This window comes from Paramisgurnus dabryanus, chromosome 18, assembly GCF_030506205.2.
Source record: "Paramisgurnus dabryanus chromosome 18, PD_genome_1.1, whole genome shotgun sequence".
NCBI classification, from domain to species: Eukaryota; Metazoa; Chordata; class Actinopteri; order Cypriniformes; family Cobitidae; genus Paramisgurnus; species Paramisgurnus dabryanus.
The window spans coordinates 22830074-22854917 of record NC_133354.1 but is presented as its reverse complement, the minus strand read 5'-3'; the positions used below and the strand labels follow the sequence as shown (position 1 = coordinate 22854917).

The 24844-nt window shown below is 38.8% G+C and overlaps 1 protein-coding gene and 1 long non-coding RNA gene across 5 annotated transcripts in view; both read left to right on the top strand.

Annotated features, from left to right (window-relative positions):
• The window catches only part of LOC135776541 (rho GTPase-activating protein 7), a 60370-nt gene extending 36246 nt beyond the window's left edge, over nucleotides 1–24124 (top strand). The window contains exons 1-14 of one of the 4 annotated variants that reach the window (XM_065287325.2): nucleotides 994–1269; nucleotides 8218–8289; nucleotides 8416–8497; nucleotides 8613–8676; nucleotides 8782–10022; nucleotides 10152–10322; nucleotides 12288–12447; nucleotides 12555–12753; nucleotides 17046–17259; nucleotides 18131–18245; nucleotides 19125–19346; nucleotides 20033–20250; nucleotides 20763–20936; nucleotides 23132–24122. In XM_065287325.2, the coding sequence (XP_065143397.1) occupies nucleotides 1257–1269; nucleotides 8218–8289; nucleotides 8416–8497; nucleotides 8613–8676; nucleotides 8782–10022; nucleotides 10152–10322; nucleotides 12288–12447; nucleotides 12555–12753; nucleotides 17046–17259; nucleotides 18131–18245; nucleotides 19125–19346; nucleotides 20033–20250; nucleotides 20763–20936; nucleotides 23132–23243 (3057 nt within the window). In that variant the 5' untranslated portion in view covers nucleotides 994–1256 and the 3' untranslated portion in view covers nucleotides 23244–24122. Of the gene's footprint in view, nucleotides 1–990; nucleotides 1270–8217; nucleotides 8498–8612; nucleotides 8677–8781; nucleotides 10023–10151; nucleotides 10323–12287; nucleotides 12448–12554; nucleotides 12754–17045; nucleotides 17260–18130; nucleotides 18246–19124; nucleotides 19347–20032; nucleotides 20251–20762; nucleotides 20937–23131 lie in introns of those variants that run through there. The other 3 variants (XM_065287324.2, XM_065287322.2, XM_065287321.2) reach the window with 3 other exon arrangements.
• On the top strand, nucleotides 13204–15017 carry LOC135776545 (uncharacterized). Its single transcript, XR_010544116.2, has 2 exons — nucleotides 13204–13831; nucleotides 14295–15017. It is a non-coding gene; the product is annotated as an uncharacterized lncRNA (long non-coding RNA).
• Nucleotides 24125–24844: the final 720 nt, after the last annotated feature.

The window sequence follows — 24844 nt, the reverse complement described above, 5'->3', positions numbered from 1 at the left end:
TTTCTCTTACTGTCAGAAGATGATCTCTGAGATGAAACGTTTTGTTTAAGATATTGAACAAAGAGTGTTTTGAAGGCATGAAAGTCAATTTCTTCATCTTATGTTTTTTTATGTCTGAGTTGTGTGTGCAGTCACCAAATCCAACCGTATATTATTTTAATCACAGTCTTGTTATCTAAAACATAACACCATTTTGAAACATGTCAGCAACTCCTAGTAACTGATAGCTGGGTACATTTTTACACAGCAGGGTTAGTTGTAACACAGCGTTAATATTAAGCCTCAGGTATACAATGATAATGAAATGAAAACAATGTAAATACTATTCATCAAAATGATAACTTTTAATACAATATCAGAGGAAATAACTCACAATTATAAAAAAATTTGTCTTAATTGTTCAGCCCTTTCAAAAAATCTATTTATATGCATTGATGCATACCACAAGGATGATTAGATGAAGGATCATGATGGATGAATGTGTGGATATCTATTTAAACAATATCCACCTTTAGTATATAGATAGAATTTATTAAATTATTTGTGCTTAAACAAAAAATTTCTAGCAGGTGTTACAACAAACCCTCTGTTTGTTACAATTAACCCCACCTAGGGGATAAGTTGTAACGTTTGCACTCCTGTCACTTTTGGTGTAATTGTACAATAACGGTAGGTCCCACAAACAAACTTTAAGTGTTAATTTGTAGCAGAGATGTGTGTGTTGATTGTGTAAAAATATGATTAATCTAACTTAAATATTTATTGAATAATAGAGCCAAAAAGCGTGACTTTGTGTCCCCCTCCCCTACTGATAATGTGTACCAAGTCGCTTTGGATAAAAGTGTTTGCAAAATGCAGAAATGTAAATGCAATGTAAATCTAATATGTTTGTAATTCGTGCAGTGGGGAAACAACATTACAAGCCATAACAATTCTCAGCAGTTGGCCAAAATGCCTCAAAATATTTCAAGCGCTCACTTTAAATAAACTTGACATGGGTCATTGTTTACTTTGCTTTGGGAACCGCCCACCCGGTCATGTCGTGCACTGTTGGTATGGTCCAGTGCGAAAAGAGGGGAATGCCTTTCCTGTGATTTCATTATGGTGACCAGTGTGAATGAGAAACAAAGCCTTCTCTCTTAAACATAGCAGATCTTTAGCTTTACTGTGGTAATGCCTGAAACTCTTTATTTATTTACCTGCGTAAGTTGCCGCACTTATATTTGACTCTTCTTTTTAAAACCAAATCACCAACAATGCTGATTACAAGTAAGTAAAAATCTTTATGTACAATCAATTTGATAGCTTACAGTAATATGAACATCTTAATGTTAAGTGAGTCTAAAGTGCATTAAGCCATTAGCACAGTACATTTGAACTGGTCAGGGCTTGCATGGCTTTCTTACAGAAAGGAAAGAGAAGGCATGAGTTTAATTGTGCTGACTGAAGCTTGTGAAACAAATGTGATAAAGATTTTATCAATGAAGCAGGTGTAACATCCTAATGACTTTCAAGTGGCCTTCTGTGCTAAAAAAAGAAAAACATGTAAAACAAAAGATATGAACATATCAAATCATTAGAGGATGCTTTATAGCATTGCTAATCTTAATACTTGCATGAACCAGGTAATGTTGATCTCCTTAATGAGTTTATGTGAACATTTACATGCTTGTGCTTTGGGTTGCTTGTCTACACATCTGCTGGCTATGGTGACGATTCAGTGATTTAATGTAGTGCTTTGAAAAAAAGCTAAAACTCTTGGCTGAGAGTCTTGGCAATATTTCTACCAATTAGCACAGATCTGTAGAGAGTAACATGATCGCTAATAATTTAAGAAGAGTAACTGGAGCTCTGATGACTTCCAGAAACTTTATTCAACTGGCACATCTGATCTATGAAAAGGCTGTTGTTAGCAACCAGGACTATCAACAGAGTATCTGAGCGTTTATCCCAATGACTTCATGCTTGTCTACCTGCCAAACTTCTCGCTGAGATCACACTGTCACCGATGAAATAATAGAGCATAACTGTCCCCAGAGACCAACTGAGCTGTGTTGGTTTAAAGTTATGGAAAATCGGTTAATATGGCTTAAAGAATTTGGGCCACATATGGAGCTTATGATGGGGATGAAGCCGGTGAATTGAATCGTTACTGCTGGATAGCTAGAGGAATGCGATTGTTGTTGATGCATGATCAAAACAAGAAATAAAGCTAGGGATCAATTGCAATCTATTGCAGGAGTTAGTGCATTTTAATATTGTTATTTAAAGTCTAATAGCTCTACAAAACAGACGTAAATGTATAATTTAATGTAGCTGCCTTTAATGATGTTTTTATGATGTATAAGTTCATTTATAAGTAACATTCACTGTCAGAAACAATAGACAAAAAATGTCCTAAAATGCCACTTGGGCAGTAGGCTACCCTTTAAAATGGTCCTAATATGTAGCCTAACATTTAGCTACAGATATGTATACATTTGGTAACAGTATATACCTTTGAAGTACTAATGTAAACTCTTTGCTACAAATGTGTACCTCTAAGGTCTGTTCCTCAGAGGTAGCCTACTAATATACACACTGAGGTATTAATATGAACTCTTTGGTACAAATGTGTACCTCTGAAGCAGCTTTCTATTACGGACTCTTTGTTACCAATGTTTACCCCTGATGTATTAATATAAATTGTTTGGTACTAATATGTACCTCTGAGGTATGAACTCTTTGGTACTTATTTGTACCTGTGAGAAACTAATGTGCATTTTTTCTTACCAATGTTTACACCTGATGTATTAATATGAACTCGTTGGTACTAATATGTACATCTGAGGTACTAATATGTACCTCTTTGGTACTAATATGCAATCTTTTGTACCAATATTTACCTCTGAGGTATAAATAAGCACTCTTTGGTAGTTATTTGTACCTCTGAGAAACTAATATGCACTCTTTTGTACCAATATGTACCTCTGAGGTATAAATATGAACTCTTTGGTACTTATATGTACCTCTGAGAAACTAATATGCATTATTTGGTACTAATATGTACCTCTGAGGTACTAATATGCACTCCCAATGTGTACCTCTGAGGTACTAATGTGCACTCTTTGTTACCAATGTTTACCCCTGAGGTATTAATATGAACTCTTTAGTACTAATATGTACCTCTGAGGTACTAATATGTACCTCTGAGGTACTAATATGCAATCTTTTGTACCAATATGTATCTCTAAGGGTATAAATATGAACTCTTTGGTAGTTATTTTTACCTCTGAGAAACTAATATGCACTCTTTTGTACCAATATGTACCTCTGAGGTACTAATATGCACTACCAATGTGTACCTCTGAGGTACTAATATGCACTACCAATATGTACCTCTGAGGTACTAATGCGCACTAATATGCATTATTTGGTACTAATATCCCACATGGAAAAAACATATATAAACATATATGTTTCAATATAGGTTTTGATATAAGTTTTACATATATGTGACATATATAAAATAGGCCGTTTTCCTATATTATATGTACATATATGTACATATATGCACATATATGTTAACCTATATATTGGTAAAATTATTAAAATCTGTAGCTGCTTATAAATTAAACATAAATAAAGGTCCAACCAATGACAGTCTGCACCTGCAGGAGCAAGGTTCAAACCTCCAACCTTCCGATTACAAAAAAAAATGCAATCCCACGCGCCACTGCTGGGATTCGAACACCCAACCTTCCGATCATTAGACAACTCGCTTTACCATCTGCGCTACTGTCACTGTTAAATATCACTGAACAGTAGCTGTTAAATTAAACCATTTTGTTATACATGTTGTAGACAGATCTTGTAAATGTTTTAAATGTGCAGACATCATAACTTTATTTAATAATTCACATAATTTATGGCCTGTATATGCACATATATGCACCTCAATTTTGCATATATGCAGCATATATATTATCATATATGGGCATATATGCTGTATATGTGCAGCATATATGGGCATATATGCTGTATATGTGCAGCATATATGTGCATAGTAGCTGCATATAGGTTTCATATATGTGCATATATATTATTATATATGTGCATATATGCTGTATATGTGCTGCATATATGTGCATATTAGCTGCATATATGTTTCATATATGCGCATATATATTATTATATATGTGCATATATGCTGTATATGTGCTGCATATAGGTTTCATATATGCACATATATCCACATATAGGTTCTTTCCATGTGGGATGTACCTCTGAGGTACTAATATGCATTATATGCTACTAATTATGTACCTCTGAGGTAGGGGAGAGTGGGGTAAAGTGAGACATTTTTTACATTTGCTCCCCTCTAAGCGAGCTAAAATGATATATCAGTCAAATTTACACATTTCCCATTAATTCAGGATGTTTCCTAGCTATGGAAATTACCAGAATATATTCAGGACGAAGAGCAGTGAAAATATGAGTGTTTTAAAAAAAGTGGTCTTGTGTCTCACTTTACCCCAGCTTAGGGATAAACTGAGACAGACCAGAAAAATCAAGGGGGTAAAGTGAACCAGCTCGGGGTAAACTGATCCACTTTCTTTTTACACTCTGAAACTACCATAACAGCACATATTGTAACAGATAAAATCCTGACGGCTAGCTTGACAACCACACATTCCAGAACTAATGTTGGACTAGTAACAGAATCAAGGAGATTGGTCAATTAAGAACATTATTTTTCTAAACACTTGAAAGTACAGTAACTCTGAACCAAAATCAAATACAACATAACATAATTCAAAAGTTATATTTTTTTGGCCAGTTTTTGCCTTTATTTAACAGTGAGTTTTGGAGAGGACAGGAAAGTACAGGGAGGAGAGAAGGGTATTGGATCGGCAAATGACCACGAGCCGGGAATCGAACTCCCAGAAAGTGTGAAAGAACCACATGTCGGAGCGCTGCCCACTGTAGACCATTGGCTCCGACAATTCAAATTTTTTTAATTAACATTCAAATGACATATAGAACCAGTTAGATTAGAACGCAGTCTGGGGGTCAGAACAAAGGACCCTTAGAGCCAGCTAGTGTCTGTGGGTCAGCGCAAAAGACAATCAGAACCATCTATCAATATTTCTATCCCTTGCAGCTGCTCTTACTGTGGGTTCACACCAGACGTGAGTTCAACGATTTGTGCAAGTAGATTACATTCAAAGTTAATGCAAAGACACGATCAGACGCATCCTCGCCTGGGGCGATGCGAATGACGCCATATGAGCGGAGCATTTGCCGCGAAAACACGCACTATTCACCTCAAACATGTCTTCGCCCAAGTTGAAAATATTGATCTCGAACGAAAAATTTGCATGACACAATGTTAAATCCCGTGAGTAATCTAGAGTGAATAATGCTACGTACACACCAAATGCGGGGCAGTGCGTTACTTGATCTAGATTACTCGCAGGATTTAACATTGTGTAATGCAAATTTTCGCTCAAGTTGAATATTTTCAAATTGGGCGAAGATATGTTTGCGGCGAATAGCGCGTGTTTTCGTGGAAAACGCGCCACCCATATCACGTCATTCGCATCGCCACATGCGAGGACGTGTCTGATTGCGTCTTTGCATTGACTTTGTATGTAATCTACTTGCGCAAATTGTTGAACTTGTGTCTGGTGTGAACCCACAGTACCATGATGCCTCGCGTTTGGTGTGTACATAGCATTAGAGAATTCTTTCCTTCCTTGACCTAAGCAGCTGCACTCTCCATCTCCTCAAGGGGTGTTTTTCCCCAGGCTGTCTTCCTGGTGTATTGACTAGGCATAATGGTTTTTCTGCAATGTTTATAACATTAAAAATAAAACATATGTAATGTAATATTACATTAAAATATGTTTTAGACTAAACTGAACTTGTGCCTCGTGTCTCACTTTACCCCACATCATTTGTCTCACTTTACCCCACCACCACATTTTGGAAAAAAACTCTCTCTCTCTTGGAAATTCAGGCTAATCTTCAGCTAGCATCAACACAAGGTTTTATATGTTGGTAGTTCATAAACATGTGTGATATAAGTTTTTCTACCTGAATCAATTTGCTTTGGCACAACAGTTGATTAAGTTGACAGCAAGAAAATTTACTTTTACAAGCAAAAAATATATTTTTGTGAAAAAAACATGTTAACCACAGCAGCATGAGGTCCTGTCCTTCATGGCCAAGGGGAAATTTGAGGGGCTTAAAAACATAATGGTCATAGGACCACAAATGTGTTCCGTTGCCTAGATACAGGGGGTGTCTCACTTTACCCGATGTCTCACTTTACCCCACTCTCCCCTACTAATGTGCACTCTTTGTTACCAATGTTTATCCCTGAGGTATTAATATGAACTCTTTGGTACTAATATGTAGCTCTAAGGTACTAATGTGCACTCTTTGTTACCAATGTTTACCCCTGAGGTATAAATATGAACTCTTGGGTACTTATATGTACCTCTAAGAAACTAATATGCATTATTTGGTACTAATATGTACCTCTGAGGTACTAATATGCACTACCAATGTGAACCTCTGAGGTACTCATATGCACTCTTTCGTACCAATGTGTACCCCTGAGGTATTAATATTAACTCTTTAGGTGCAAAGGTGTACTTTTTGAAAGGGTACCTCTTTCTAGTGACAGGTAGGGGCTATTTTTGTCCATTTTTTTTTACTTTAAAATAACATTACATATAAGCATGTATAAGTGGAGAATGCATAAAACTTTGGGAAACATCACATTCCCTTGCACATTCTTCTAAATCTCCTAAAGTTTTAAACTTATTCAAAAGTTAAAGGTTGCTCTGCTTGAGCACTGTCAAGATACTCAAGGTTAGATTTGTTCAAGCTGTCAGCCAAACAAGATGTTCTCCACCCCTCAGGGGTTTCTTAGATGCTTTTCTCATGTCAATTGACTCTGTGAGAGCTCCTCTAAAGGTGGGTGTTTATGGCAGTTGCTGGAGCGCCAGGGGTCTCGCTGTAGCACTTTATTAGTTGACATCAGCATGTAGCATCTATGCCACTGGTTTCCGTAAAGGGAAGGGAGGTATCAGCTAACCAATCAAATGCGTTTTGTATCAGAGCTTACAGTCCGTGCGGCACGTAGCGACACTTTCCAAGGCACTCCCAGACCATTTAGATGCTTGTAGGCTTCCAGAGACCTCCGGGGTAGGCGGAGGACAATCGCGCACCACATCTGTTATCAGCATCCAAACCCTAAAAGCGCGACTTCCTTTAGGGCCGTCGGAGGTATTTGCAAAAGGAAGTGCCTTTCCCTGCTCGCCTCTATTTAACAGCGGAGTGCCATGTGATACGATCATGCTTATATAATTCCCATGCTAGAGTTCTCAAATATGATTGGAACACAAAAATTCACAAAGGCGCTGGTTATTGCGTCAGCTACTGTTGAATATTTGATAAACCAAACACTTTCCACAATTCTCTAGATTCACCTAGTCTTATTTTGCTTCCAAATGGATACCCCCTGTCTGAGAAAATGACAATACACAGCATCGATTTTCACAGTCAGAAGTCAGCAGCTCAGATAAGCTGCGGCAATACAAAATGACCTGTATGTTGTCTGGATCGCACCCAGCGCTGTCCTTATGCGTCAGAGCGAGGAGCAACAGCGTTAACTTCGTCCCTATGTTTACATATCTAAGCCATCTGTTCTGTGTAGCACAGTTGCAGCTGTCTTCCCCTGACCCCGTCGCCACCTATGGGAAAGAGAGAATCTTAGGCATTGAGGTTTTATGGATCGCCAGTCGGAGCAAAGAATGGATTTGTTTCCACCATCTGTTCCTGGCAGTATTATGTTTGGAAAGAATGTGAAAAGGTGAAAGTGAATAAGTGGCAGAGGAATAAAGAAACCAAGTGAGATTGAATTCATGTGGAGCTGCTGCCTTGCTTCTTTCGGTCCACCATGTTAAAGCCAAAGACATTCAATTAGCAGCAAATTAGTCCGCCTCCGCCTTTAATCCACAGGAAATTAATGAAATGAGAGGATGGTTGATAAACTTAGGGCGGAATAGAATGGCTTGGTGAAAAAATGCTCCCCTTTTAAAGTTAATTAAAAAGTAAATTAAATTAAGTGGTAATTGTTTGCTGAATTCCCCCTCCTTATGTTTGCCCCATAAAAGCTGAACAACCAGAAATGACATACTTTATATGCATTGTTTCTCTTTGTAGAGATTGAAGCAAAAGAGGCTTGTGATTGGCTTCATGCAGCTGGCTTCCCTCAGTATGCACAGTTATTCACCGGTAAATATTTATTTTTGACGTTCCTCATTGCGGTCTACGAGAAAACGATCTCAACTTTAATCGTGGATCCTAATAAGCTGCAAATATTGTTATGTCGCAATTCAATTTACTTTGTTTGCTTTCCAGATTGCTGTTTCCCCATTGACATAGACTGGGTAAAGAGCGATCATGAATTTCTGGATAAGGATGCCATAGAGTCTCTCTGCAGGTAATACGAGTATGTGCACTGCTGACAGAGCACAAGCTGTTCTTGCTGAACGGTGTGGGGAAATTTGAGAAAGATGTGTGGTGGTTTTACATCAATGTTTTTCTTTCACTTCCAGGAGATTAAACACGTTAAACAAGTGTGTTGAGATGAAGCTCGAGTTGAGCCGGTCTAAAAGAAGAGTGAGTATAAAAAATATAAACACGACATATAAACAAAAGAAGGTCATTTTTTGGTCCCACCCATCTCCTTTACTGTGTATATAACAAATCATTTGGTGAATACAGGGAGATGACGAAGAGGAAGAAGACCCTTATGCCATCAGTCCAAAATGGTCATTTGACAGGAAGAGTAGGCGCTGGATCCGTGCCGATGATGGTGGACTTAGCAGTCCCATCCCTTGCCTAAGAAGAACAGAAAGCTGTGAGGCGTCTCTTTCTGACAGTGGCGGCGATTGCCACGAGCTCTGTTCATCTCACAGCTCTAGCAATGGAGACAGCGATGAGGGATGCACTCCCAACAAAACCGCAGAGGACCGTGAGATGAGCCGTAGCTCATCCAGATGCTCCTCGAACTACAAGTCACAGTCTCTTAACACTTCATTCAGCAGGCCTCCATCCCCGGGTGAACATAACACTTTAAGCGGAGAAGAGTTTTTCCCGGAAAAGCCCCCGTCGAAGAAAGGGAAAAGCCTTCTCCGTAAAATGGAGAAGCTGCGATTAAGAGGGAATAACCAACAGTTGCCTGCTCAAAGTGGGAAAGCCAGACTTGTCATAAGTGGGCCAATATTGCAGGAAGGCCTTGGTGATCACCTTCAAGAAAGGCTGAAGAATCTTCAGTGTATAGACATAGCGAGAAGTCCTGCATCCTGCTCGCCACCCTCTGGTTCGAGCAGCAGTCCTTCAGAGTCCAGCAGTGCCGTCAGCACACCGAGTCCCGTCGCCAGGGTCCGCAGCAACTGCAAACGTCCTGGCTTGCCCACACAAGAGGTCGGACAGGAACAAATCAACGTCAACCCTGTCTTCAAAATTCCACACGGACACAAGCCTGGGACGTTCCCTACGGTGCTCACTCACAACAGCGCCTTCTCGCCCCTAGACGACACTTCCGTCAACTGGAGGACTGGAAGTTTTCATGGTTACCGAGGTAGACTCTGTAAAAGCAGCAGCTCCAAAGACCAGGAACAAGCTTGCAGCCCTTTGGCTACTTACGATCACCGCGCCAGTATTTATGATAACGTCCCAGATGATATGCAGATCACGGACGATGACGTGTTTTCAGCATTAGACAGTGTGATGGAACGGATATGTGGACTGCAGCAGTTGGTTACCTCGTGGACAGACAAGCTGTCAGAGGACGGTGATTCAGATTTCTCCCACTCTGGTTCTCCCTCGCCCTCTTCTCTGACTGACATCCACCTTGAGATCAAAGATCCAGAAGAGACAGACGAAGTTGCCCTAGAGAAGACTTACAACAAGAGCCCAGAAGCGTTTGCACACACCTCCGAACCTACAGAGCATACAGATCGGTAAGAGACAATGTATTTCAAGCTATGAATGTGCTATGTTCTGGTTTTCACGCATCCCTCATCTAATCGAAAGCTCACAAACTGACAAAGGTTATTTATACAAAAGATGGTTGATTTTCTACATTACAGAGTTCAAAGGCCCCACTGGTCCAGTGCACAGATGCTTTCGTTGAATAACTCCGGCACAGGCATAGAGGCCAAATTAGCACCACATGTCTCCATGCTACAAAGATTGAGCCTTCTCAGGCTCACGGCTCTGATGGACAAGCACTCACCCTTCAGCAAACAAGGCTGGAACTGGTAAGAATAAAACAGAGAAAGAAAAGGATAGACCTAATCTGATAAAAGTAGTTCAAAAAGTAAGAGAGAAAATGCAAGAGACCTGCTGTTTTAAGAGAATCATTAATAATTTATGCCGAGATGCAACCTTGGTGTATCTCTTGGCAGACAAACTGACAAGGTTTCAAGAGTTCAAAGGTTCAAAAGGAGAGCGAACGCTTTCACCGTAGGCTGCATGGCACAGCATTTCTCTTTTTTACTAATGTGTAGATGGTGAGATTCACAAACTGTGAGCTATGTGATTTTTACCAGTGCCATGATTTGGGGACGTGGCTATTTGTTTAACTGAAAAATCATTTCTTGTTCAATTCCATTTTGTAACATTAATGTCACAGAAATGACACGCATCACCTTGAATGGTTGACTTACTTTATCTTGAATAATTATGCGACCAAGAATGTAAACACACAGGGCTAAGATGATAAGTACTGTAAAATAAAAACTCTTATCTGGTAGTGACCGACGGCACTGTGCCGAAGTTGCATTTTAATGTCACTTTAAAGGACAGATCAGATAAACTACAGAAAATATTTGCTTCTTGTTATGCATTTTCATGGTTTATCTTTTATCTCCTTCCTTCTGTTCTCCTTAAACTTTAAGCCAAATCTAAAGACTAAACTCCCAATTGAACAATTAATAACACGTTGACATTATGCATTTGTGTAGTTAACAGGACAAAAAAACAATTGCTTAAGGCAAAGAGAAGAGGATAATTGACTTTTTGAGAGGATATATAATTAGACCATTTGTTTTAAAAACCATTGAGCTAACTACAAAAGAAATAACCCTATCAAGTCAACCTTGATCCCATGCTTGTTTTTAGCAGCTTCAGTGTAAAGCCATTCGGATGATAAGTTGCACCTGTTTTTGTTTGAACCCCAGAATCAGCTCTCTTTTACAAAAAACAGTATGTGTTACTGCATGTGTGCAACAGTGTGACTCTCAAATGAAAGTTTGTGCTCCTGTACACGGTAAAAAAAGATTTGTTGGTTTAACTTTAAAAAGTAAGTTTCCTGGTTGCCTTAAAATTTACAAATATTAGTTGACTCAAATGATCAAAATGCCATGCCAACTAATATTTTTTAAGTTGAATTACCTCCAAATTTTAAGGCAACCACCTTTTTTAAAGTGTATAGCTCAGTTAGCAGTGCAAAAGGTCATGGGTTTGAACCCAGGGAACGCACACATACTGATAAAAATCTATATCTTGTAATGCACTACAAGTCGCTTTGTATAAAAATGTCTGCCAAATGCATGAATGTAAATATAAACCATCAACATGCCATAAATGCCCTTAATTCCATAACCCGGTTTTGCTTATAAGGAAATCTGAAGAAAAAAAAGTGCAGTATAGGGCTAACGTTATCAAGGAAAACTAAGTGGAATGAAATAGAAAAAGTTCGATTTTTGTCAAATTAGTTGGCTGCCGAAAGCAAATTTAATTGGCTTTTAAGTTTTATCCCAATGTCTCTGATTCATATAGAAATAATGACAAGCAAGCCTCAAATTGCTGTCAGGTTATCTGCTCAACTACACAGTTCAGCATTAAGTTCACCGTCTGAAGGAAAAAAGCTTCCTGAATGTAAATCAATATAGGCTTTTCTTGACAAAATAGTTTGAAATTCATCATGTGCCTCTTGCCTCTTCGCTGTGTACTCAAAGATTAAAACCACTACACCAATTCAAATTGCTTCGTTTCTTTAATACTAGACTTCACCTGCTCAACTTTACAACAAACAAATAAAATGTCAGTTCAGCACGCTCAAAGATTTATCACTTATGCTGATGTGCACGAGTGCCACAGGTCACTGCCAAAATGGTCGCAGTCATTAACGTATACACGGGTTAGCAGAGAACATCATTATCTCAGATAAATCCAAGTGAGGATCTAAAAAAATAATTCCTTGTGCGCTTCTGTAATTACAGGACGGTACCGAAGGTCTACCGTAAAGTGAAACCTTTAGAGCACAAGAGCCGAAAAGTCTTTGGAGTCCCACTGCTTCAGAGCGTCCAGCAATCTGGAAACCCTCTGCCGCCGAGCATCTTAAGAGCCATGGAGTTCCTAAAGACTGAGTGTTTGGATCAGGTATGCCACCCAAATTCATTCTTGATTTAATTGGAAAACAAACTGCAGCATTTTAGTCCATAACAGCAATCAAAATTGCCAATACATATTTCGATTTAACCTAACAGGTCGGGCTTTTCCGAAAGTCTGGGGTCAAATCCCGCATTCAGAATTTAAGGGAAATGGTGGAGGCTGATCCCGACGGCGTGTCCTTTGAAAATCAGTCCGCCTTTGATGTGGCCGACATGGTGAAGCAATATTTCAGAGACCTGCCTGAACCCATTTTCTCCAGCAAACTGTGTGAAAGCTTTCTGCACATCTACCAATGTAAGTTAAATTATGTCACTATAATTTACAGCAATTATTAAGCAAGTGATTTTAAAGTCTGGGAAAAGTCGTTCAGAGAATTGCACATTATAAATGTTGTTAATATATTGCTGAAACACCTTACAAAGACTTTATAGTACTAAATTGTGGAGTTACACCACCATTTTTCCAAATTTCTGTGTTCAGGATTATTTGGGCGGGGCTAAAACGGTGGCTCGAAGATGCACTGAAGCCACCAAGCATGGCCCCGCCCCTACACGATCACAAGCATCCATTTAGGTTGTAGCGGTATTTGAAAGTTGAGAGAGAGGCGGTAGCTTTCCTGCGAGTGGGTGTGGTTTCAGCGCAGACATGCCCCCAACATTTCAGAGCAGAGAGTACCTGTTTATCCAAGATTTTGATAACTTGTTTTATTTATTTGGTGGTGTTTTTAATCATTTAAAGGGCGATTTGCAGGTAAAATTTTTCAACGAATTTGTGCAATTTGCTTGTTGATAATAAACATTTAAAGTGTTATCCATTGTATTTTATGTTGTTGGGTATCACAAAACCCGAAAAAGTATGAAAAAGTACAGCGGTTTGCAATGATTCTCCTTTCCCCCACAACGCACTGTATGACGTCACGCTGGGGAGAGAATTTACCAAAGCAGCCTTGAGAGCATTGAGAATGACTATAGAAAGACGAGTAAAGTACAGTTCTGATAGCGCAGATTATAGATAGATAGATAGATAGATAGATAGATAGATAGATAGATAGACAGACAGACAGACAGACAGACAGACAGACAGACAGACAGACAGATGGATAGGCTAGTATTCACCTTATTTTTCACGACAACAAGGGCGGCGCCATTGCGCTCATTTTGTCAACGTTCTTCCGGCCGCATAGACGATGAGCAGCTGAGGCAGTGACTGAAGGCGACGTGTTAAGCTTAAAAAGCTCACTCGAGCGCCTTTATGTTTCTTTCTTACCAATTTTAAGCCAACTGAGGAACACCCTTATCCCAAGTAATGGTTCGACTACGATGTTCCGGTAACTTTAAACTACGCCTGGTGTTGGAAAGGTGGCCAGTTTCAGGTAAGCTATCTTAGCTAACTTTGTGCTCGTTCGCCTAAAGTTAGATTTGTGATGTCCGTTCTACAAATACACTTAAGATCAGTAACGTTAGTTTATAAAATGCAACTATTTGAATGGTTTTAATTGTCCACCTATATTTTTATATTTACGATAGTACAACAGTATATTATAGTACATTGCATTCTTACAGTAGCCCATGTGATTCCTACAAGTTACTGAGATTTCAGATGCTAGAATGTCAGTTCATTTCTCATTCAGATATTGATAATGACCTTTTAAACAACGTATTATTTAACACTGAAGTTAAAGGTTGTGTGTATAATGTTTCTGTCTCTTTTTAATGCATCTCTCTCTTACACACTGTTCTGTTTAAGTATGGGTGCCATTTATATATTAATTCTCATGATGCAAGTTTATTTTAAATACTAACATAAAACTGTTTATGGTTATATTATTTTCACAGATGCATTGATGTGTAGTGATGCAGTGGACAACTGTGAGGATGATACAATCAACATGTTCCTAAACTGTGATGCAGAAACACAATGGGAGCATCTATCCGTCTCTGACCACAACTACAAAATCACAACTCAACCTGAAGCAACATACATCTGATATGGGAAAACAATGGTGCGGTTTCCCGGACAGGGCTTATTCTGGTCCCAGGCTAAAATGCATATTTGAGCTACAATAATTTAAAAACACCTTTTACTGACATACCTCAACATATATGAGTGCCATTGTTTTGTCACAAGATGCGCACCAGTCTTGTTTTTTTGTAGGATTTGTTTGTAAAAACTAAAATGTCCTAATATAATTAAGGCCTAGTCCTGTAAACCCTGTCCGAGAAACTGCTTCAATGTGTTGAGCTGGCACAAATGTACATAACTCTACTGAGAAACAACCATCTTTGGTTCAGCTTTACACAGGGTTGATATTGCATCCATTACACAGTCGCCAAGCACTTTACCAGTACATACACCAACAGCTTCCACATATACGCTTGGGATCAGCTCCTGATGAATCCGATAAAGCTGTGTCTTAATTTATTGCAGGGTGGTCTTGCTTTACCTGTTGTAAAGTTACATTAAACCTTCATATGTGATCAGATGTCATGCAGTGATATTAAACATTTACAGTGTGATCAGATGTTGTGCATTTATATTAAACCTTTACAATGTGATCAGATGTTGTGCATTTATATTAAACCTTTACAATGTGATCAGATGTTGTGCATTTATATTAAATCTTTACAATGTGATCAGCTGTTACCTGTCATGCAGTTATATTAAACATTTACTATGTGATCAGATGTAACCTGCCATGCAGTTATATAAACCTTTACAGTGTGATCAGTTATTATCTGTAAGGAATTTCTTAAACCATATGTGAGCTTTGTAGATTCCACTTAAAAGGATTTAAGTCTCATGATTTGAAGGAATAAGTGTTGGCAAGTTTGCAAATGAATTCTATCATGGTACCACATAAAAACGAAATAGTTATTGGACTGGCTAAGGTGCACATTTGCTATAAAAAAGACGAAATCACTGTGTAAATATTGGTAGACATACTTTTAATAATTTTCAATGCTGCTCCAACAACTCCTGACAGGACGAGGTAACAGTTAATAAAATATGTCCAATAGGTTACTTGCCGCGGCTGCTTCATATCGTCTAACCACGAGACGATTGATGGGACAATATAAGACTATCCAATCGTCGTATGAAGTTTTAACCGTGCTCTTAATTTAAAACATTTATAGCAGTAGCGATATTTGTCATTTCACTAAAGTTGTAGTGAACTACAAACAATCTTCTAACCACCAAACTAACCACCGAATGCACTGTGCCATATTAGCAGCGGAAGTCGGTTGACAAAATGCGGAAGAGCGAAGAATTAAAAAGGGGCGTGGCGGAATAAGGTGAATAGAGAGATAGGCAGACAGACAGCCAGATAGCATAACGTTAGCATATCTTCGTGTAGAAAGTAAACAAACAATTAACATACTCGTGCATGCTGGCTTGAGGGGGATGATCCTGCCTGAAATGGGTGTAACTTTATGCGATCTTCAGCACAAACGGTTTTGGCAGCATGTCTCTAATCCAGGAAGGTGAGTGAGGCACGTCACATCTGTTCGCGGGGACCAGCGACCCAAACGCACTCACTTTCTTACAACCAGTAGCGGAATGGCAATCGAGAGACTCGGGACTCTCCCGGTGGGTCGATCTGATAATAGTTATACATTTCGAGTTAACACAGTCTGGCGGCGTGATATGCGTCCGGTTCCCGCAGCCCGCTGGTCAAACTGCTCAACCTCTCTGCTAAACAAAGTATATGAAAGTCCTCAACCTGTTCGGCAGGTCCAAACATGTACAGGATTTATAAAAATACGGTGATCAATGAGCGGTTCCTCCTCAAATGGCATAGTCTGTCGTGATGTAAAAAGCCGCTGAACGCCTGTTTATTACAGTATGTATGCGGTCGGATCCGAGTGTGCTGCAGCTGCTGACTGCTGCTGCGTAATAAAATGATCGTGTGATTCGTTATCGCATAAACAATATAACAAAGCATTCTTTTATTTCACAAAACAATATATTTGAGATATTATTTGATAGACTAGTAAGTGTGGATTAAGGATGTTTAAAAATCTCTAGCCTGGTGGTCAGGACATGAATGGATCAAATCAGCAGATTTGCGAAGTTTTATTTATTTCCACAGATATCATAAATAATAATTATCATGGTAACTTTGCAGTATAACACATTATATATTTACTACGATGTATATATGATTTCCAATTTGTATACGTAAGTATTAAACAGCAATAAATGTCTCATCTATCTCTATGGCTCTGGCTGAGGCTTCCTTCACTTCTCCCCAACGTGACGTCATCGCAGAATTGCGTAAATAAACCGTTAATACCAAAAACGTAAAAAAAGTGGTCTTTAAGACCATTTTTGAGACATTTTAAAAATTATACACATATCTTGAGTGATTTATGTACCCATTAATCGACAGTGGTGGTTAACCTGCAAGACGCACTTTAAATTTGGCTGAATGGTTAATAACACATTATTATGTGATGTCACAAACAGAGAACACATTTAATATGTATGTTTTGTGTGTGTATGTGAATATGTTGGATTGTTTAGACACTATCTAAAACGTCTTCCAAACTATTAATCTGCATTTATTGTCTTTGATTTCCCCACAGACTTCCCCAAAGATCAACAATTTGCAGGAGTCCAAGCAGCCATCTTCCTCCTGCCTGATGAGAACAGGGAAGCCCTTCAAAGTCTCCTCCTCTTTCTCCAAGAAGTAGTGGCGTGTGTGGAGGAGAACCAGATGACCCCGACCAACATCGCCGTGTGCCTTGCGCCCTCGCTCTTCCACCTCAATTCTTTCAAAAGAGACAGAACCAGCATGAGGTTGGTCTAAGCGGCCAAAACATAATCCCAATATTAAACTTAATATGATCTTGCATTTGCTCCCATTGTGCAAGCGCAAGCAGTTTATTATAACAATCTCCACATTTTCTGATCTACTCGGGCAATGTTTAATGTTGTCATCTTTCACAATAAAGATTACGTCAATTTCGGTTAAACAGCCAAGAACGTCCCAGCGTGTTTTGTACTGCAAGACTGTTGGGTCAGTTTGGTGTGAGAGTGGCTTATGTAACATAGCACTGCTTTGCATCCAGATTTATTATATTAAACAGATAAGGGAGATGTTGTACCTGTAAGAATGGCAGAATGGCAGCAAAATTACGATTGAGGAAGAACGCTGAAAGTGAAGGATTAATATTCCAAAGGGGTCCCTTTTGAGATAACAAAAACTTTATACCCACTAAGCGCTAGACATTTAACAACTATCCTGCTCCAAAACATACGGATGCTATTTAGCCGTCCAGGTTTATTTATTAGACTGTTTTGAGAAAGAATAAAGTCATATCAGCTTTATAAAGCCCCAGTAATGTCAGGCCTGAATAGGTGCAAGCATCCAAGTGGCTGACTGAATGCAATTGAAGAAACTCCCCCTATTTTTGCAAGCCAGCTGCCATGAAGCCAACAAGCTCTCTGCCTTCCCACTGAGCTCTGGATGAAGTGCCAAGCGTTGGCATTGCAGATATATACTCTGTGCTTAGCTCAGCTTGCTGTTATATAGAAACATTCGAAAACAAGTTAAAAGAGTTTCATATTCATATTTCTTTACTTGGCTTGTGGTCTCCAATAAAACTACTTTTGTCAGCTCGGTGTGAACAATTTTACAAGTCTTTGCCATTTTATGCTTTGTAAACAGGTCCAGACAGCGGAAATACAGCTTGGGAAGACCAGACCAGAGGGATCTGAGTGAGAACCTGGCAGCGACACAAGGACTGTCACATATGCTCACCGAATGTTCTCGCCTTTTCCAGGTATAATGCAGCCTGTTCAGCGCTAATGACCGCTAGCATTACATCTGCATGCAATCCGAACTTCCCCGCTCGTAGCTTTATCTTCCTGCGTGTTGTATAGCACGAAAAACGTTAGCAAATTTGTTGCCAAGCATGCCAAGTGGCTGTAAGCTATCTGTAATGACAAGCTTCATAGTGTGTAATTTGACATACTTACACCCAAGGTTCAAAATGAACACTCGCCAAGTGCCAAATGTGAGTCAGTATAAGCATATATAAAAAGAGGCTTTTCATGGTGTTATTGCAAAATACATAGCAAACCAACTATGAAAACAATGGTCTGTAGGTTTGCAATAGGATTGTTACAGTATGCATGCAAATGTCTATCTTTTTTGTGACTTGCACAATGGTGTCTTTACGACTATTAGCTCAGTGGAAATTTCCCCAGAACCCCATGTGGCGACACACATGTGAAATATTCCTCACATGAAGTCACCGAATCCAAAAAACACATGCAACAAAATCAGGATAGGTCCTGGCATTTTCATGACAGCTAGTTTTATAGGGAGACAGAGAATGAGTCATATATGCCGACACAATGACAGGCAATGATAGTCACTAGTATATGCAAAGATAAACAGCTAAAATAATCCAGTCCATGTGGATGGAAAATCTGTGAAATCCAGGCTCATTGATTTTGATCTTTGAGGTAATTTTACTCAATCAATATTAAAGATATCAAGGTTATATTTTCACAGCATGTTTTGATTCTATGTAGAAAACATATTGTATGCATAAAATATAAAACGATGCAAAATACAGTTTTGTGGCCGGAAAGAAATATTCCTGGCTCAATACGTTATCCTTAAACCTACATGAATATATGTGTCTTCAATACAGATACCAAAATACTGGGAATCCCAGAGAGCTGGCAGCTTTACTGAAGACTCACTGCAAAGCGATGCAAGTATAAGCCGTTTTTCTCACTGTGGAGAAGATGAAATTACAGAGCGTGCCAGGCTGTCCCTGCTCACACAAAAACTCCTACGGGAGGCGAGAGAGAAATCTAAAGGCTGGGTATCCTGCTTGAGCTCTGATCATGTGGACGTGGCAGCTAAAAAGGTTTGTGCTTATCCTTCTAACAGGAAGAACATCAAAGATTAAGACATCCAAAGATTTTGCATGCCAATAGATTCCCAACTATTGCGACAATAAGGTTATATATAATGAATGTCAGGGTACAGAATTTCGCCACAGTGCATTAAAAGTATGTTTTTATCAGTATGTGTATTCCCTGTAAATCGAACCCAAAAAGTCTGGCATTGAATGCACCATACATAACCATCAGATAAAATGGTCACCGGAGCGGTACCTTTTCAAAAAGGACACTTTTGGACCTGGAGAGTTTATATGTTAGTACCTTGGAGCAGGCGTGTCCAATCCTGCTCCTGGAGGGCCGGTGTCTCTGCAGAGTTTTATTCCAACCCTAATCAAACACACCTGATCCAGCTAATCAAGGTCTTACTAGGCTGACTAGATACTTTGAGGCAGGTGTATTGAGGGAAGTTTTAGCTGAACTCTCCAGGACCCGACTTTGGACACCCCTGCCTTGGAGGGACAAATTGGTACCAAATCTATGCATATCTGTACCTAAATGGTACATATTAGGACCTTTAAAAAGGGTAATGCCTTGGGACCATTTTGTGACTGTGTACATCAATCTAGTTTGTGGCCCTTGTGAGCCACGTATGTCATTTGTAATCCCAAGACAGGATACAAACGTTATGACTTTAATGTGATTTTTCTAGTTGGATGATGGTTACCCTCTCCGACTGTGGAGAGCAACAACAGAAGTTGATGCTCCTCAGCAGGATGTCTTTCACCGTGTGTTAAGAGAACACAGCCAATGGCAGAAAGATCTTCTGCACAGCGAGGTGGTGGAGAATCTGGACGAGGATGCTGAAGTGTATCACTACATACTTAACGCCGCGGGATCCAGGCCACCCCTGCAACATGTGGTTCTGAGGTAAGCTATCTACGGTAACTTTTCATCTTTAGGTCACCATCCAAGTACATGAACATGAAGTACTTAGTTGAAAAGTAAAGGTCAGGAGTTGCATCAAGCGTTCAAGATTTGAAAGCTTGTAGTCCTCTGAGGATCATGACATAGCGAGAACATTGAGGCCGTGAAATGAGATGATGCTGACAGGATGAATTGAGTGCATGAGCTTTTATGCTCCTTATTCAAAGTTGGCTCGCCTTTGCATAATTCCTGGGACAACTCCATCAATGACGTCTCAATTAGCTTGCTGGAATTATAATACTCCGCACCTTACAGCAGAAAATTGGGACTTAACGTGGGATTTGATTATGCATTCAGAAAAAATTTAGAATAAATCCCATGACAATGACATGCGCGACATTGCATGTGTAATCCCATTTACCGCTGCCATGGCTGTAATCGAGCTAACCTACATATCAATCAGCTTGCATTGCCATACTGTTGTTGATGATCTTTCAATGATTTTCTTCCCGCAGGACTTGGCAGTCTGATTCTTCGGCGGGGTCCCTGTTCGTGTCCTCCGCATCTGTCGAACACACCGCCGTGGCCACCCGAGGAGCTCAGGCTAAAGTTCTCTGCTGTTGTTTCCTAATTGAGGCGCTGGGGTCAAAAAAGTCACGAATCACGCACCTCTGCAGAACAGACACAAGGTGTGTATCTCAAAACCAAGTAAATCAAAAAACAAGTGGGGGGCTTTCAAGCTATAAAGGCTCAAAGATTTGTGGTTTCTGTAATAATCAATTTGTCTCCTGCAAGTCTCTGTTGGACCGCTAGAGCCCCTATAGATTCATACTGTAGTGCTGAATCAATAAAACACATGGCTGTAATACAGAAACAGTTGTCGTTGAAAATTGAGATGCATTCCTGGGGATGTGTTGTGACAGTGTGAACATGCAACACAATCATTGGGACGTGCTATATTAGATACGCTGGCCAGAACTTGTCGAGCTGGCACATTTCAAAGTGCAGGTGAAGAGAGATGCTATATGTTTTTTGACTGCATCATGAATTTGTTTTGTCCGAATAAAGCAAGCGGTCTATATGCTGCGTATTGATTGGTGGCTGGGGAGCATGAATCTGTGTTTTCAATTAGAGAAGCAAACATTTGATTCAATTTCGAGAGCTGGAGTCATTTTCTAAATGACTTAAGTATTTTATCGCTTTGCAGAGGGAAACTGACAAATGTAACTTGATTATATTCATAAACTTAGACTAGTACAGCTTTTATTTATGAATTATTTTAAGAGGCGAATAACACTTTGCTTCTCTGTTTTTCAAACCATCAATTATATTAAGATGAGTTAGTGGTGATTTGCTAATAGATTCACTCATATTGTTTATTAACTTTTCCTGATATTGCAATTCAAATTTCATTGGCTAGCATGAAACTAAAGACTAACTTACACTGATACAACAAGCAGCAGCAAACTGGTATGCAATCAATAACTGTTGTCTTGCTTTTGCCATCTCGGTTTGAAACAAACTTCCAGGTTGCTTTACGTAATTATCCTTAAAACCGCAATTCGTAACTTTTGCCTCTATATCACCTTATCTGTTTGAAGCGTGAAATTCCAGTTTACTTTATGTAATTATTAGGGCTGGGCATAGATTAATCTAGATTAATCTCATACAAAATAAAAGTATTTTTTTGCATAATATATGAGTTGTGCTGTGTGTAAATATTATGTATATTTAAACACACACACATACATATAAATATACACATTTAAGAAATTTTTTATTTATATATAGTTTTTTAATTTATATATAATATAGAATTTATAAAAATATAAATAAATGTATATAGACATGTAAATGTTTCTTAAAAACATACATGAATGCGTGTTTATTTATATATACATAATAATTACACACAGCACAAACTCATATGTTATGCAAAAGATTACTTTTATTTTGTATGAGATTATTCTAGATTAATCTATGCCCAGTCCTAGTAAATATCGTTAAAACCGCAATTTCTAACTTTTGCCTCTATATCGCCATATCAGTTTGAAGCGTGAAATTGCAGGTTACTTTACATAATTATCTTTAGACCTGCAATTCGTACCTTTTGCCTCTATATCGCCATCTCTGCTTGACACATAAAATTGCATGTTACTTTACATAATTATCTCTTAAACCGCAATTTCCAACTTTTGCCTCTATATCGCAATATCAGTTTGAAGCGCGAAATTGCAATTTACATTACGTAATTATCTCTAAATACGCAATTTCTAACTTTTGACTCTATATCGCCAGATCTGTTTGAAGTGTGAAATTGCAGTTTACGTAATTATCTCTAAAACCGCAATTTCTAACTTTTGCCTCTATATCGCCATATCTGTTCGAAGAGTGAAATTGCAGGTTACTTTACGTAATTATTTTTAAACCTGCAATTCGTAACTTTTGCCTCTATATCGCCATCTCTGCTCGACACATAAATTGCAGGTTGCTTTACATAATTATCTTTAAAACCCCAATTCGCCCCGTACTGCCATCAATGCCCGAAAACATAAAATTGCAGGTTGCTTTACGTAATTATCTTTAAACCAGCAATTCGTAACTTTTGCACCTATATTGACATCTTTGTTCGAAACATAAAACTGCAGATTACTTTACGTACTAATCTTTACATTTGTTGAAAAACAACTGACATTATGCAAAATCTGACTTTTTAGACACTGTTTTAAAATGAATGTACATGCTCAATAAGTTATTTCTATCTATTTATCCCAAAAAGTTACAAATTGTAGCCTTATGAGTAAACCCTCAGTATGTACTGTATATTCATGAAACAGTTTTCCAACGTGAATATTGACTCATCTCTATTCTTCTCTCTTATCAGAGGCCGATCTCCAGAATGGGACCATAAAGTAGGAGGACACCTGGTTTCATCTGCGTTGATGGCCATAAGGGACTCCTTTAGAAGCAAAACAAAAGACTCAAAGGCACAGTAAGGGCTGCAAAGAGTCATTTTTTAAGCCCCGGACAGCTTTAGAATCCCAGAGCTATCCGTCAGCTCAAAAAACGAGAAAATATACAGAATAAACGAAGCGAGTTTCACCGAGGGAGCTCCAAAACTCCAAGATGATGAAGTGAAATCTTCGACATCGCTTCGGAATCCCGGCAGCCTCGGAAAGTTACGAGACCGCTTTAATGCGAAGACCATTCAGCCTGCAGACAAGGAACAACAACAGTGTGATGAGGTCCTCCACGAGAGCCGGTGCGTTTGGCATTATCAAGACTGACAAGAGAGAGTGTCAGAGTAATGAAATGTCTCATCCGATTTAAAGGACTATTCCACGGGCTAATGCGTTGCAGAGGTCGCATTCGACACTCTCGACTCTCGCTGTTTTTAAGCATTAAAGGAAGGACTGGGTGACATGATTTGGAAATCTAACGCTCTGTATACAACAGTGACATAGAGGTCAAGTCTTCAAACATGCCTGTTATTGTATCATTTTAAGCGCAGGCCAGATTCACCTCATCGAGGCAACAATCTTGCATACCGTAGTGACTGTGACATTGATTCAGACAGGCGTGTTTTTTCGGCTGGAAGCTGCCACGTGTAGTTTTATTTATTCAGAAAGACTGTCAGATCAAGCCAACACCTCCATCCCAGGAGGCACATTACAGCGCTTTACTCTGTCAGACTCAAATGCTACCACTGTTGTGTCAAATTATTTTGCATTTTATGTGAAAAAAGCTACATTTTATTTGAAAACATATAGAAAAGCGTTATAAAGCCCAACTTAAATATAGCAAGCTCTAATATAACTTAAATTGTTGTGATGGTTTGTTAATACATAACAGATTTTATTTAAATATATAATGAAAGCAATACAATTGTATTGGTGTGAATTATTTCATGAATCGCTTTAGAAAACCTTTTAAATTATTTCCAGTACTGAAATTTGATAAATAAGGTTGAATGTAGTTTATCCCTCAACATATAAGCAGGTTGGAAAATTCACTTAGCTATTTTAAACATTAAAGATGTTACACATTTGTGCACATCAAATGTCAAATGCTCAAGTCTGTTTATTAACCCGTGCTGGAATATAATGCATTTTAACCAATGGGCGAGAGACACTGAGCCCATACTGTTAGAGAAAATGGCCAAAATATGTACCACTGGGGCAGTACCGTTCCTTCAAAAAGGTCTTAATATATACCATTAGGTAGAGATATGCATACATTTGGTAATTGTCCTTCTCAAATGCTGGGTTATTTTCAACCTAGTGTTGGGTCAAAGAGACAAACCCAACCCACTGTATTGTTATTTAACCTATGCTGAGTTGCTTCAATGCAAAATGCTAGGTTGTATAGGTTGTTGGGTTAAATATAAACATTTTCTGACTTAATTTAACCCCTGTTTGACCCAACACTGGAATATGTGGTCTTAAAGTATATACTGTAGTACGCTTCAAAAAGTAGGATGCTTAAATAAATGGCTTAGAACAAACTAATGGATTCACCTGAACTTGAGCAAGTAGTTAAGTGCCTAGATATACAATTTAGATCCCAGACCTAAAATTATCACAGAAATCCTGGTTAC